Raw genomic sequence first — 14,701 nt, 5'->3', positions numbered from 1 at the left:
TTCAAATTAACAAACTGTAATTGTTTTCCCAAAGATACATTTTTTTTCATACACATCCATCATACACTGTAACCAAAAAAAGCAGTGTACATGAAATAAGAGAAAATAAATTAAAAATCCATAGCATAGGTAAGGAGGCTCTAGTCTGGAGCACAGCTGAGTTTCCAGCAATATAAGGAGGCTCGAAAGTTTCTTTTATAAGAATGCCTGCTAGCAAGGGTTCCAGCCAGGTGGTTGGTTGGTCTGTAAGTCAGTCTTGAGTACTTGAAACAGTTCTGTGTTTTTTTTTTTCCTTAGCGTTTAGAATAGCCATCATTGTCCTGCAATAGGCAGAGCTATCACGTCCAGGAAAAATGAGGGGGGGAACCACAGAGGCAGCGTGAGATCCAAATACAGCATTCAAAGGTAATTGGTCCAGTGGTGCCTGGGGAAGGAAGAACGGGATGGCACTCCCGGGTTAGCCATCTTCCTTCGGGGGTGTGTACCAGCCTGCAAAGAAACCGAAGAAAACAGTGAGGTGGAGGCTGATGTCCACCCTCCCGGCCCCAGTCACTGAAGACATCTCCAGGGTCAAAGGTGGAAAGAGTCTAGAAAGGGCTCCCCAGTGCAGGGAGAAGGTGTACGGGAAGGTAAGAAACTGCCTACCTGGAGATTATAAGGAAAGGGAGAATGATGCGCCCAACCTGAGATGACAGCAGAGTGAGATGAGCTTTCTCACAGGGTGGTGGGGAAGAGGGGCAGCACTGAGTCTACCGGCGCTATGGACCGCTGGTGCTTTACTGGAGAAGAGGTGGCGGACGTTAGCCTCTACCTCACTGACTTCTTTGGAGAACAGGGGCAGGTGCTGTGTTAATGGGTGGTAAACGCTCGGAAACCAAAAGGGGTTCTTGCTGTTTGGCTGGAAGTGGAAACCTCAGGCTTGGCAAAAGTCCGAATCTCGAGTTGTGGCGCCAGCCTCACCGTTTTTTTCGTGGATCTGCACCAAGGACTTGTAGGACTGCTGTGCTCTTGTCAGGCTGTATTGAGACTGGGGAGAGGAAGCCACTAAATCAGGCCACCGAGCTGTGGCCCTGTTGCCACCCAGGAGTCCCAGCTCCCAGCGCCATGCTCTGCTGACACACCAAATACCTTCCACCTGGGAGGTCCCCTCAGGGCACAATCCCCTAGCTTTCCCTTTCCAGACCTGCACCCTCCCCGAAGTCCTAGGCTGCCCCTCAGACCAAGGCTCTGCTCCTGCTCCTGCTCCCACTGCAGCCATCCCAGGACCACGCATCTGATGCTGCCAGCCCACAGATTTTACCCTCTCAGTCCCTAAAGGAAGGCCGCCTTGGCCTCCTCGTGGCCTAAAGCGCGTATGTCTCCAGCCAGTCCCACCAGGCCCAGGTCCAGGCTCCTTACTTTGTTGGCTCCAAACTGCACTCGTGCTTTTCCCTTCACCAGTGTGGCACTGATCTGCATGATCACTGACTCTATTGAGTAGGCACTGCTCCAGCCCTAAGTAACAACAGGGACAAAGCAAACAAGTCAGGAGAGTTTCCAGAGAAACCTTATGCTTGTTCTCCAGAGAGCAGCTGCACCTATAGAAGGTGCCCTTCACTCCCAGAATGGCCATCACCTGTTTGCCCAGGTCAGTGGGTACAGGCCCTGCGAGGCAGAATGAAAGGGCCACGTTGTGCCCATCACCCAACCCGGGGGTGGGGGTGGGGGTGGGGGTGGGGGGGAGGGTGGTTAAAGCTCAGCCTAGCCCTGCCCAGGCCAGCCAGGCCAAGAATGAGAGGCAGGCTCACCTGCTTGGTGAGAAGTTCCATGCAGATGGCACCTCCGCCCAGAACATACCTGTAGAAGAAAGGTTAGTCAGCTGTGACCGGCAAAAGCTCCCTACCCTTCCTCACCCTCTGCGCTTACTGAGCTACTCACCCTCCGGACAGGACTGGAGACACAACCCTGACAAACGGCGGGTCAAAGGGAAAGTTATCCTAAGAGAGACAGAGGCAACGATCAGGGAGGGGAGGCCAGTGCCCTCTGCAACACTGTAAGATGGAGAAAGAAGCCTAGGCCAGGGACGGACTTGAAAGGAAGACCTTACCTTAAAAGAAAAGTTTAGTAGGATGAAGTCAGCTCCTTCCTTCTCTTTGAGGATCTGGAGATCGTTGTGCAAAGCGCTGTCCTGGTCAACTCTAGGAAGCAACGAGTTCAGGCTCAGCTCCAGGTCCAGCTCAGGAGCCTCAAGGCTCCCACCAACCCTGGGCGAGCAGCAGAGGGCCAAGCCACTGCCCACACCCGCTCCCTGGGACGGCCCCGGAGACTCCCACCACAGTGGCTCCACTCACTACTCAACTTCTTTTCTAATCCCACAGTCCCCACTCACTTGAGGAGTTTGACGTTCCAATCATACAGACTGTCATTCACGAGTTCGACTGCATAGTTTCCTGGAAGGAGGGAAGAAGATGGGTGTCATTAGATGATGGTCCAAGTGGCAAGTGGTCCCTGATGCAGATCCCTCTCCCATGCTGAGAGAAAAAAAGGTCAAAGGCTCCAGGTTCACCCCAGACAGACATGCATCCAATCTAAGCCACTGGAGTGGGGGTGTTCCGTCCTTGGCCTGAAAACTTCCTAAGCATCCGTGCATCTGCTGCCACCATCATGTCCTTCTTTATGAGCTCATGTTCAGGCCCCTCTCTGAGGCAAACTCACCGCCTTTGAAACTCTGTGATCGGTATATATCCCTGAGCTCCTTCATCAGCCGGTCAGTAGCCTGCACCGAGCCAGACACCGCACCCTACAAGGGAGGGATGGAGGACAGAACATCTCACGGCCATGTGCTTAGCAACACCGTACTAGACCTCAGGAGCAGTCTGGCAGCCAGGATTTAGGCAAGGATGAGGCACACCCATAACCCACCCAAAGTGGATTCTGTTCCCCAGACTGATACTCAATGCCTACCACCTCCCAGCCAGCACCAGCCGACCCCTTGGCCCAGCTTCTCCCTAGAGGGCACGTACATTTAAGTAATCTTGCCTCTGGTTCTTTTTAATTTTCTCTAGTATGGCCAAGTTTTCTTTTCCGATGCCGTCATCTTCAGATTTCTTACCCTCAGCTGGCTCTTCTTCTTTCATTTCATAGTGATCTAGGTCTTCTGTGTCCTGGGGGAGGTGTGGGGTGGGAGTGGGATAGAGGAGGAAAGAAACCAACACACGTTGTGGAGAGGGGCCATCGCCTTCCCAGTCCCACTTGACCTAGAGCTGCAGGTCAAGGAACAGTAGTCTATCTGGCAGGCTAATGAGTAAAATACCCTTTCCACTGCTGCAAGACTCCCAGTCCCATTCCCTCCACACTCTAAAGGCTGTGGCAAATCTCTCCTCCTATTCAATTCTCAAGCTGCAGAGCTGCGTAAGGGCCTAGGGAAACCGAGCAGGCTCAGCTCTCTTATTCCCCAGACCTACCCTGCTCCAACCATCCCTAAAGCTCTCCCTTGGCAGCAGAAACTCTTCCTTAATTCCTAGAATGACTTTGGCCTGATGCTGTGACTCAAAGCTCATGTTTCATCAGGTGACTTTTGTACCCAGGAGTTCCCAGGACTCCATGTCTAAAGGAGAAAGCTGGATCAGAAATCTCCTGCCTTCCCAAGTGCTGGGCCTGATGAGGTATGCAGAGGTACCCAGTGCCAAGGTGGAAATAAGGAAGGAGGTCCAGAAAGGCAGATGGTAGAGGTCAAGAACAGAATTAGTCCCTATTTGCCCTGCTCTAAGTGAGGAAGTAGCTCACTGTACATGGGGGAGGAGCCTATAGCCAGGATTCAGCCCCTCTCAGTCAGACTTGGGAGGGCTGTCTGCTGTCTGAGAGGAGAATGTTTCAGGTATCCCCAGCCCTTTGTGAGGCTTAAGACCCTGACAGAGTTACAGAAGTTGCAGAACCTGGGATGTTAATTCAGTGCAGAGAAACAAAGTGATCAGTGACCTCACTCTAGCAAGATATGTTAATACTAACCTCCTAATTACTACATTAATTGTTGATATCTACTGAATGTTTAATTATATGTCAGGTACCATACTAGATGCTATACACACTAGCTCATTTAATTCTTATAACCACCATGCCATTATTCTATCATTACCCCGATTTTACAGATGAGGAAGCTGAGATCTAGGTGAGGTTGTTATTATGCCCAAAGTCATACACCTCTTAATAGAGCTAAGATGTGAATCAAATTCTGTCTCACTCTGAAGTTCAAGTTCTTAACCATTATGCTATATTCTACAAAATTATGTTTTTAGAAAATAGATAAATTATTTAGCATTTATCATGTACTGAATGGAGCATTTTACATGCAATCCCTTATTTAATCTTAAAGACAACCCTATGTAGTAGCTGTTATAATCACATTTTATAAATAAGCAAAACTGCAGCTTAGTGAGAGTAGGTACAATTCCCCAATTAAGAGAGTTAGGAGATACAGGATGCCAGCTCAGGTCTGACTACAAAGCCATCTGCGATTAACTTCTTGACTGTTCAGTGTAAACAGATTTGCACTTAACTGTCTTCAGTGGTTGGATATGGGTGCCCTGTCTCTTCCTCTACTATACTGCTGTTCCTCCAGGTCAGTAAATCTGTCTTTATTTCCTTTGGTATTTTTCTCTCCCCAGGTCTAGACTGGAGCTCTGTACACAGCGGGGACTCAATGCTGCTGACAGAAAGAGCTTCCTACCAGTGCCGCCTTGGGTGGAAGCCTACCTCAGGCATCTCTTCATCTTCATCTTCCGAAGATACATCTTCCTGTGTACACTGCAGTGGGGAGGGAAAAGAGGGAGATCAGACCCCGGTGGTTTCCTAGAATGCAGCCTCTGACCTACTCCCCTGAGCCTCTGGGTCTGGAAGCTGTGCGCCTGGCCATAATGCTACCAGCCTCTCCATCAGCCAGAACTGAGTGGAAGCAACAGCCTAGGGAATGACTTCACTACCGGCCCGTTATTCCTCTACCACCATATGCCAAAGAATAAAAGAGAAGCACAATAGCTGTTTCTGTCACCTAACTCACAAATCCCAGTTTTACCTCAAGAACCCCTCCTTTACTAAATCATCTCTAGACTGATACTGCATTCTTGGATCTTAACAAGGGACCTTGGTCCCCAATGGCTACCTACGGCTAATGATAAAAATCCCCCCATGAGGGATGATCCTACCCAGAAGAGTGAGTTTTGATCAGAGAGGTGAAGCTACTAGTGCCCCATTTAGCTAGATTCCCATCTGGAGAAGAGGCCAAGAGTCACGATATGTGTACGTGTTTGGAGTAGGACTGGAGAGAAACTACTGCAGGTTCATCTGAAGTAACATGCATTTTTTGAGTGCTATCTGTGGGGCAACTCTGCATAACAGGGTCCAAAGCCCCTCCGTTGCTCACCTGCTCTGCTGGCAAGGGCTGATCCAGCATCTCCACATCTGGATGCTGAGGGAGGTTATAGAGTTTACACAGGTCGGAGATGATCCTCTTCAGATGCTGCAATAGCTGGGGGTAGGGGACCACAGTGACATCAAACACTCCTTCCCCACCCCAATCTGGACAGGTACATGGGTGAGCTCTTGTCTCAGCCCCCAAACTGGTACCTAGTTCTCTAAAACTCAGACCATACGGCCAGGGGGAGGAGCTTAGGGGACGAACCCTGGGACTGGTGCAAGGCTCTCCCTCTGGCTTTAGGAAGCAACTCCCCTAAGACGCCTGCCTCAAATGTACAGGCTACTGCACCACCCACTTTCCAGAGGCATCTTTCACAGGATATTTTCATGGCATGGGTGTCACAGGAGGAAAATGCACTCCCACCTCAACACCCTGGCCCCCTCACCAAAGTATTCCCTTTCTTTATGTCCACCAGCCTCTCCAAGACAGCAGCCAAGTTAGGGTCATCGGACTCCACTGACCAGATGGGGGGCACAGCAGGGTATGACTCCTAAGGGGAAAAGAGCAGGGAGAGCAGTCAAGATGGGAGACTGGGGAAAGCTAGATTTTGCCTGCCTTCCACGCACCAAGACTTCTAGTCCCTTTGCTCTCCACCGTCCCCCCGCCCCTCTCCCCCCAAACACACACATACAAGCCCAGCGCAGCAGGTCATTATCTAACCAAGCAGCTTCCCAACAAATCCCAGACCAGGAGAAAAAGTCCCTAGGAGGACCCTTTCCAAGAAGCCGGGTCCCTTTCTTTATTTTCTCAAGAGTAAACATCAGAGAAAGCAGCAGAGCCAAACCCTGCTAACAGTGAGGGAGACTTCCTATCTCCTGTGCTGTCTCTACAAGTTCCAGACCTGAAGTTCTCCCACACTCAACAGAGGCCCCTGACCCTCCTTAACCAGTTGAGGAAGGGATCACCTCATCACAATCACACTGACAGAAAAAAAAGCAAAGACCACAGATTACTTTCATTTTAGCTGGGGAAGGAGGGATTAGAAACTAGATGTCTCCAGAACCTAAACGTAAAAGGGTAGCAGGAAGAATCTTCCCACCTCACTCCCAACAGAATCCCTCAAAGGCCACTTCTCCCCACCTCTCCCTTGGGAAACTGCCACCCTCTCAGTCCAGGCGTAGGCTGTAGGGCTCCACATGGCAGGCTGCGAGAAAGAAACCTACGCTACTAACATTCCCAGCATTCCTGAGCCACCGGTGCCAAATGCAGCCTGACCAGACTCCCCCTCCGCCCAAACCAAGGGGGCCAGTTCAGGCCAAGTCTTCTTTATAGGGGCCACCGAGAGTCTGACTGAAAATCTTCTAACTAACCTCCTTCCAGGGACAAAGACAGTAGATGGCCTCTGGCAACTGGGAAGGCAGCTAGAAGGGGGCAAACCTACCCTTAAGGAATTGGAAGCATAATTCAGGTACCAAATCGACCCCTGAAGTTTCCACACATGCCGAGGAAACCTTATCCTCTTCTACCCGGGGTCTTAACTCTGCCATGGCTCTAATCCTCAATGCTGGAGGAAAACAAATGATCAAAGATGCTCAACTCTTCAGCTCACGGAACCACACCGAGTCCTTCAATCTCAACTTTTTAGTACGAAAAAAGACGGGAGAGGAAAATGGAACACACGAGTTTTGGGGGCAGGGGGGACCATCCAACCCAAGCTGAAGCTTGCCTCATCAAACCTTGACCTGGTTTGATGGAAGAAAGGGATAGAAAACAAGAACCATGTAAATTGAATTCAGGCCCCAAAGTGCCACACAGTTCACAAGTCTGTCTTTCCCCAGACTACTCCCATTTGCAGTGTGCCTGCCTGGATTAAGTACTGTCTCCTGGCTTGCTATCCACTGCTCCCACCAGGGCGAGAACACTATCACACCAGGTGGTATCAATCACTGTAAGTGCTATACCATGCGGTATCAGGCATTCCCAGATTATCAGAGGCCAACCCTCTTCACAGGATGTTTGAGGGCAGCCTAGGCAGGAGAGGTAAGGTGTCTCCTAGTCCTGCATGCCTAGGATGGAATGATGTTCACTGAGAGAAAAGGAATTGTTACCCCCCAGAATAAATGGGATAGCCCTTGCACATCACCATCATTAGCAGGAAAGGCAACAACCCAGGGCAACTGGAGATATCCATAGAGAACAGGAGGAGAGTGGCAGCTACCAGCTGGGGCAAAAGGAGGAGAGTTAGAGGTTACACCAGAATAAAAGGGAATCCAAAGGAGAGGAAAAAGAGGAGTCACTAAACTGCACACCATCACTTGGTAAAATTCAGAGAGCAAAGAGGAGTGGAATGAGAGATGCCTGCGCAGGGATCTCACAGGTGGCAACGTCCTAAATCAAAGGTACTACTGGGAAAGGGGCATCACTGAAACCTGCAGAGTTCCAAGCCAGGTCCTTCCAGCTAAGGTCAATGCAGAGACCTGGAATCTGAAGATGATAGTGGTGGGGAGAGGAGCATTCCCAGGGGTCAAGGTTAAGTCGTGAAGTAGCCAAAATGAGCCAAAATCATGAACCCTGGGATGTGGGTGGGTTAGTGAAAAGGGGTAGTCGAGGCGCCATATGTCGGGGTGTCCCTGACCATGAAGAGTAGAGATTCTGGGTGCACAGCAGAAACAAATGTAACCTGGAGAAAAGGAGCCGAGCCCCGAGAGGGGATTCGACCTCCCAGGTCTTTCGAGAGCAAAAAGCTGTGTGGGGTGATCCTGAGTCCCAGACAAGAGCCCCCCTGAGACGCGCACGCGAGGGTATCCTCACCGTGATGTTGCAGTGGATGCGGACGGGATCTCCAGGCACCGACCCCCGTGGGGGGAGATGCGGTCCGGGCGCGGCCCCCGCCCCGGCCCCTCCGGCCCCAGCCAGCAGGAACTCGCAGCTCAGCTCGTCCAGGCAGGCGCTGGCAATGCGGAAGCGCTCGTGGCCGCGGTGGAAGATGGACTCGAGCAGCTTCAGCTCCCGCCTCAGGCAGGGCCCCGGCCCCGGGCCCCCTCCCGGGCCGCCCCCGGCCCCCGGCGCCGCCCCCTGGCCCCCCAGCTGCTGCCCCGGCCCCGGCTGCTGCTGCCCCTGCGGCTGCGGCTGCTGCATCCTCCGCTCCGCTCCGCTCCGGGGCCGGCGGGCCGGGAGCCTCCGGCCTCCGCTCCGGGCTCCGCCGCCGCCGCCGCCGCCGCCGCGGTCCGCACTTCCTGATCCCCCCTTCGCCAAGATGGCGCCGCCGCCACCTCCGGGACAGGGCCCCCCCCCTCCGCTCTCCGGCCCCCCCAGCCGCCGGAAGCCGCGCGCCCCTCCTCCTCCTCCTCGGCGGCCCCGCCTCCGTCCCCCCTCACGTGACCTCGCTGCTCTGACCTCCCTCACGTGACACCTCTCTCCTTCCCGCCCCCTTGTTCTCCCCTGCCACCCTCCACATGTGACCGGGGGCTTCGGGCTCGCAGCTTTCAGCGCCTCAGTGCGTGTTTACGTACGGCGTACGTGCGTGCGAGCCACGGGTCTCGCCGCCTCTCCCCTCTCACGTGACCCGGCGCCGCGTGCTCCCAGGGGCTACCTGCGCGGGACCCTGTTTCCTGCTTTGGGCCCCTCTTCCCTCGCCCTGAGCCGCTGTGAAGGTGCCGGGCGCTAGGTGGTCAGAAAAGAAAGTGGGAGAGCTGCGGACGACGCTGTACCGTGTTTACCCTGCGCTCACACGCCTGTCCTCGGCGCAGGGTCCCTGATGCTTTGCCCCCTTGGGGACACACTGAAATGAGGGGCGTGTGATTGGGGAAGGAACCAGGGACCCAGTTACAGGAGGCTTGGGTTATCGGACGTTCCGTGACCGTGGATTAACCACCTTCCCTCAGTTTCTTCATCTGTACGATGACTTTGATGAGGATAATAATGCTTGTCTCGCCTGCTCCCAAGGATTGGATGCGAGGAGATCACGAAGGGATCGGTGGTCAATTAATGTACGACGGGTAGACGATAGCTCACTCTTCGCGCTTATCAGATTCCTTGGGTCTGGGCGAGGGGGGTGGGGAGGGACGACACGGGCTTCCTCTGCCGGGTCTTGAAAGGAGAGCAGCACTAGTCTAAACCATTAACCAGGCAATAAGATGAAAGGAGACCACAATCCCAGTCCCAAGTCTCACCGGCTAACACCTTGTCGCAGTGGTCCTGGCATTGCCGGGAGTGCGCGGCAGTGCCTCCGGGGCCTCGCTAGGTGGCACTATCACAAAGGACAAAGCTGGCTGAGGTTCCTCTGCCAAGGGCTGGTGTTAGCCCGTGGTAGGGCCTGATGGATTCTACCGAGCCAACTCGGCGCTTGAGAAGCTGGCCGGATTGCCACCTTCTCCTTTCACTCGGACTGAAATGAGTTAGCCTTTGTCGGAAGCTGACTGTGCACCTCGGTTCTTTGTGCTGGGCTATTCATTTATATTGTCAGTGGCGGTTGATAAAGGCCTTTGACTAAGCTGGGCTCTGGGTATTCAAAGATGATTGAGATGTGTTCCTGGTCCTCCTGGGGCTATTTATCTCCTTTGGGGAGGCTGAACAGTTAGCTACATGTCACCTCTGTGTCTCAATGTGCAAGTTGGGGGCATAAAAGGCTGTGGTAAGAATTCCCGTTAATTGAACTATATTCAGTATCTTGTAATAACCTATAATAGAAAATAATCTGAAAAAGATATATATTGATATATATCTGAATCACTTTGCTGTATACCCAAAACTAACACAGTATTGTAAATCAATTAACATCAATTTAAAAAGAATTCCCGTTTACTGAGCACTTCCTGAGTCAGGGTATCCTGCAAATATTTCTAACCCACCCCCACCCCCACCCCCCAGCCAGCAACATTGCAAGGGAAGCATTTTTATCCCTGTTTTACAAGAGGGGAAAAGGAGTGACTGCCCAAGGATTTACAGCTAGTAAGGAGAGTTCCTGGGCATGTCTCCAAAGTCCATGCCTTACCCATCTCTGCCTTCCTCTGATGCTTTCTCAAGAAGTTTTCACATGTCCACTGACTCTAGCCCTTACCCAAGAAAACCACATATGCAGCCATTTGGAAGATCCTGAATTCCATATTTTATAAAGAGTTTTAATTACAAGAAAACAACATGATGAGACAGTCTCACAATGTTGCACAGACTCTAAGGCCCCCAGGGAGGAAACTCAAGTCGTGGTCACTGGGATGAGCTCAGTCGCTTCCTCTGCTGGTGTGTTCAGCATTTCAGCTCTCTGGCTGGGAGAGTCCTCTGGCATCTAGAAGCCTAGTGGGGAGTCATACCTGGTGTTCTGCTGAGATGTGTAGGGCAGGGGCATTAGAAATGGAAATGAAGTTATGGATATATTAATTTAATGAACACTTGTGTGCTAGGGGAACAGGAGTGAATAAAACAAAAAAATCCCTGCCCTCGAAGCTTACATTCTATTGGGGGAAACAGACATGATAACGGTGGAGTTGACAAAGCAAACTCATTAAAGAAGAACAAATAATGTACTGAGCCTCTGTGACACGTGACACACTGGGAATGCAGCACTGAGCGAGACAGACCCAGTCTTCACCTTTTCCATGTATTCAGGCTGGGAGAAAGTCAGATACTTCATGAGTTGTTTGTTACACACCCATCCACTTAATTGCAGTTATGGTAAGTGCCTTAAAGAACAAGACTAGAGATCTGGGAAGCCCTCCCTGAACAAGTGATATGCTAAATTCTGAAGGGTAAGTAGAATTCCCTAAGGGAGGAGAGGCTGGACACTGTCTGAGGCAGAAGGGGTGGCATGTGCAAAGGTACTGAGGTAGGACTGGAGCAAGATGGAGGAACGGAAAGTAGGTCTGTGTCTAGGGTGAGGAAGAGAGTGATGCAGGTAAGCTAGGCAGGGGTTAAGTCTTGGCAGATATTCAAACCCATGTTTAGGAACTTGGGCTTTATTTTAAGATGCAGGAAGATCAAAAAGTCGCTAGAATTTTGAGAGGCTCTGGATGCCTGGGTAACTAATGGTAGTAGTGCTAACAGAGGGTAAGACTTCTCAAAGGAAAGCTAAACTTTGTGGGAAAGGTGGAGAGTTAGAAACACATTGAATGTGTGGAGGGAGGGCGACGTGGACAATCTCCCGGACATGCCGTGGGGTGTGGGTTCTGAGTTTGGGAGAGAGGCAGAGCCATAGGTGTTAAAGAGAGAGTCAGCTACAGCTCTCCTTTGAATTAGACCATAAAGGGGGCAGCACAGCTGAGTGGAAAGAGCATAGACTGGGGAGTCAGACAGAACTGGGTTTAGATTTGAGCTTCTCTGCTTTGGTAGCTCTGTGACCCTGGGCAAGTTATTTAATTTCTGTGAAACGCAGTTTCCTTATCTGTAAAATGGCTATGACACTCTGACTTGCAGCGTGGGTCATTGTGCCAGTGTAGATGAAATGGGATATGTAAGATGATTAACACATCTTACAGTGCTGGGTACATAGTACATTGCTCAGCAAATGCTAAACCCTGCAACTGCTATGATTACTGTTACTGCCACAAAGTCAAGAGGTACTCACCATTCAATAAACATTTATGGAGCTTTGCCATGTGTCAGACACTGGTCGAGGTATGAATATACAGCAGTAGACAAACAGTATCCCAGCTCCCATGGCACTTACATTCTAAGTGCAAGGAGTTATGAATAAAATAACCAGAGGAATATCAGACTGGCAAGTAGAGGCAAGGAATTAAAGTAGGGTCATGTGGGAGAGAATGACTGGGGGTTACTTTAAGTCCAGCAGTCAGGGGAGTTCTCCCTAGGGAGGTGGGGTTTGAGCTGAGATCTGATTAAGAGAAGGCAGGCCTGGGAGGAACTGGCAAAGAGCATTCCATCAGGGAGAGCCAACCTCCAAGACACTGAGTGAGAACAAAGGTGGCGTGGTCTAGAAGCAGGAAGCTCATGATATACCGGCTGAGAGCATGGGCTTTGAACCCCAGCTCTGCCAGCTGCTAGTGGTGTGACCCTGGGCAAGTTCCTTAGCCTGTCATGCTTCACTTTCAGCATCTCTAACATGGAAACCACCCTACCTCATAAGGTTGTTGGGAGGATTACGTGAGATAACACATGAAAAGTGCTCAGTCCAGTGCACACAGTAAGAGCTCATTTTTTAAAAAATAGAGGATCAGCATAGCTTGAGTCTCATGAAAGAAGAGAAAGAGGGGTAGGAGATGAGGCCAGTGAAGAATAGAGACCACAGTAAGTTGTTGGGTTTTATTCAAAGTACAGCGGGAAACCATTGAAAGATTTTAAGCAGGGAGTGGCATGATCTGATTTAAAATATTAAAAGATCACTCTGGAGAATTCCCTGGTGGTCCAGTGATTGGGACTTGGTGCTTTCACTGACGTGGGCCCAGGTTCGATCCCCGGCGGGGGAACTAAGATCCCACAAGGCAAAAAAAAAAAAAAAAAAAAAAAAAAAAAATCACTCTGGCTGCTCTATGGAAAATGAATTACAGAGATTTTTTTTTTCTTCTCCAAAAGGTCATGTCTTATCAGAGTGAACAGATGCACTTGTTTTGGGCAGAGTGAGCAGCCTTCTCCTTTGAGTTGCTCCCAGAAGTACAGCATTCTGTCACTGACTCAACAAACGCATCCTGAGCACTTGCTCTTTGCCAGGAACTGTAATAAACACTGGGAGTGCAGAGACAAGTAAGCTCAGTCCCTGTGGGGAGAGCCTGGCTTGATTCCTGGCTCCGCACATGACAGCTGCTACTCATGTTATCATTTTTGTTGTATTTCTTACCCCTGCTCTTAGGAGCAGGTGGTAATGGATGAAGTGGAGCCAGATGTAATCAACTGTAATACAATGTGACAAATGCAATAACAGGGATGAAGGAGGGTGAGGGCCTTGAAGGGTGCTAGTAGTCAGGATTAACTCCCAAGAAAGAATGTGAAAGTAGAAGTTACTTAGATGGAAATGGGGGGATGTTTTTAAAGAACTGGCCGTAAAGTAGAAGGAGGTTGGGCAGAAATGCCTAAGACAAAGGAGGAATGACTTAGGAGAAGAGGGGAAGAGGACAAGGAAGGGGCTCAGCACAGGCAAGATCGTAGAGGTGTTGGTCATGGGTGCTTTAGCCTGGGGCCCCAGGGTAACCCTAATAGTATCAATCCTTCTGGAGGTCAATTTAGCAATAAATGATTAAATAATCAAAAAAATAAAAAAACCTTTAACTCAGCAATTTCACTTGGAAACTATTAAAGGTATGTGCAAACATTTACCTACAATGGAATACTATGCAGCTGTTAAAAATAGTTATCAAAGGGCTTCCCTGGTGGCGCAGTGTTTGGGAGTCCGTCTGCCGATGCAGGGGACGTGGGTTCGTGCCCCGGTCCGGGAGGATCCCACATGCCGCAGAGCAGCTGGGCCCGTGAGCCATGGGCGCTGGGCCTGCGCGTCCGGAGCCTGTGCTCCGCAACGGGAGAGGCCACAACAGTGAGAGGCCCGCGTACCGCAAAAAAAAAAAAAGTTATCAAAGAATAATTATTGGTATAGAGAGATGTTTCAGAAATAGTAAATGAAAAAGGAAGGTTACAGAGTTATTTTACAGTGTGCTCCTTTTTAAAAAGTAAATGAAAATACATATATTTGTACACCCAAAACATGAACAAGAATGTTCATAGCGGTATTATTTTTAATAGTCCAAAAGAGAAAACAACTCAAATTTCTATCTGGCGGAATGGATAAACAATGGTATATTTATACAGTGGAATAGTCTACAGCAGTGAAGACGAATGAACTACAACTACATTCAACAATGCCCTTGATTCTTACTAACATAATGTTGGGGAAAAAAAAGAAAACCCACAAAAGATTATGATTCCATTTATATAAAATTCATCAGGCAAAGTTGATCTATGCTATTAGAAGTCAGAATAGTGTTTACTTTTTTTTGGTCATTTTTTTTTAATTGTGAGAAAATACATAACATAAAATTTATCATTTCAACCATTTTAAAGTGTGCAATTCCGTGGCATGCAATACATTCACAAAGTTGGGTAACCATTACCTCTCTCTAGTTCCAGAACTTCAAGCAGTACCTCTTAGGCAGTCACTCCCCATTCCTCCCTCCCCTCCATGACGTTATTTTCCAAGAGGAGGGAATAATGCCTGGAGGGAACAGAGTGGGGGGCTTCTGGATATTGGTAATGTTCCCTTTTTAAAAAAATCTAGGTGGGAGTTACACGGCTGTGTTCATGTTGTGAAAATTTATCTAGCTGTACACTCATAATTTATATACTTTTTGCATGTATATTATATCTAAGTAC

The 14,701-nt window shown here is 49.9% G+C and overlaps 1 protein-coding gene across 1 annotated transcript; it reads right to left on the bottom strand.

Annotated features, from left to right (window-relative positions):
* On the bottom strand, positions 1-8,654 carry UBE2Q1 (ubiquitin conjugating enzyme E2 Q1). Its single transcript, XM_030841856.2, has 13 exons — positions 8,204-8,654; positions 5,838-5,942; positions 5,399-5,503; positions 4,732-4,782; positions 3,003-3,143; positions 2,695-2,779; positions 2,369-2,429; positions 2,087-2,177; positions 1,918-1,976; positions 1,788-1,836; positions 1,399-1,494; positions 961-1,027; positions 1-489 (listed from the first exon to the last, which is right to left on the bottom strand). The coding sequence occupies exons 1-13, from the start codon at positions 8,528-8,530 to the stop codon at positions 458-460; spliced, it is 1,269 nt and encodes a 422-aa protein (XP_030697716.1). The 5' UTR covers positions 8,531-8,654; the 3' UTR covers positions 1-457.
* Between the last annotated feature and the right edge of the window lie 6,047 nt (positions 8,655-14,701).

This window comes from Globicephala melas, chromosome 1, assembly GCF_963455315.2.
Source record: "Globicephala melas chromosome 1, mGloMel1.2, whole genome shotgun sequence".
NCBI lineage: Eukaryota > Metazoa > Chordata > Mammalia > Artiodactyla > Delphinidae > Globicephala > Globicephala melas.
Note: the sequence above shows the minus strand (reverse complement) of the source record. Positions and strands in the feature narration are given on the sequence as shown.

Excerpts from the sequence above, each read along its gene's own strand:
- UBE2Q1 (XM_030841856.2), bottom strand. The coding sequence starts at position 8,530 with ATGCAGCAGCCGCAGCCGCAGGGGCAGCAGCAGCCGGGGCCGGGGCAG. Across the intron at positions 5,504-5,837 it reads TAAAGAAAGGGAATACTTTG|CTATTGCAGCATCTGAAGAG; the intron begins GTGAGGGGGCCA and ends CCCTACCCCCAG. Across the intron at positions 1,837-1,917 it reads TCTCCAGTCCTGTCCGGAGG|GTATGTTCTGGGCGGAGGTG; the intron begins GTGAGTAGCTCA and ends TTTCTTCTACAG.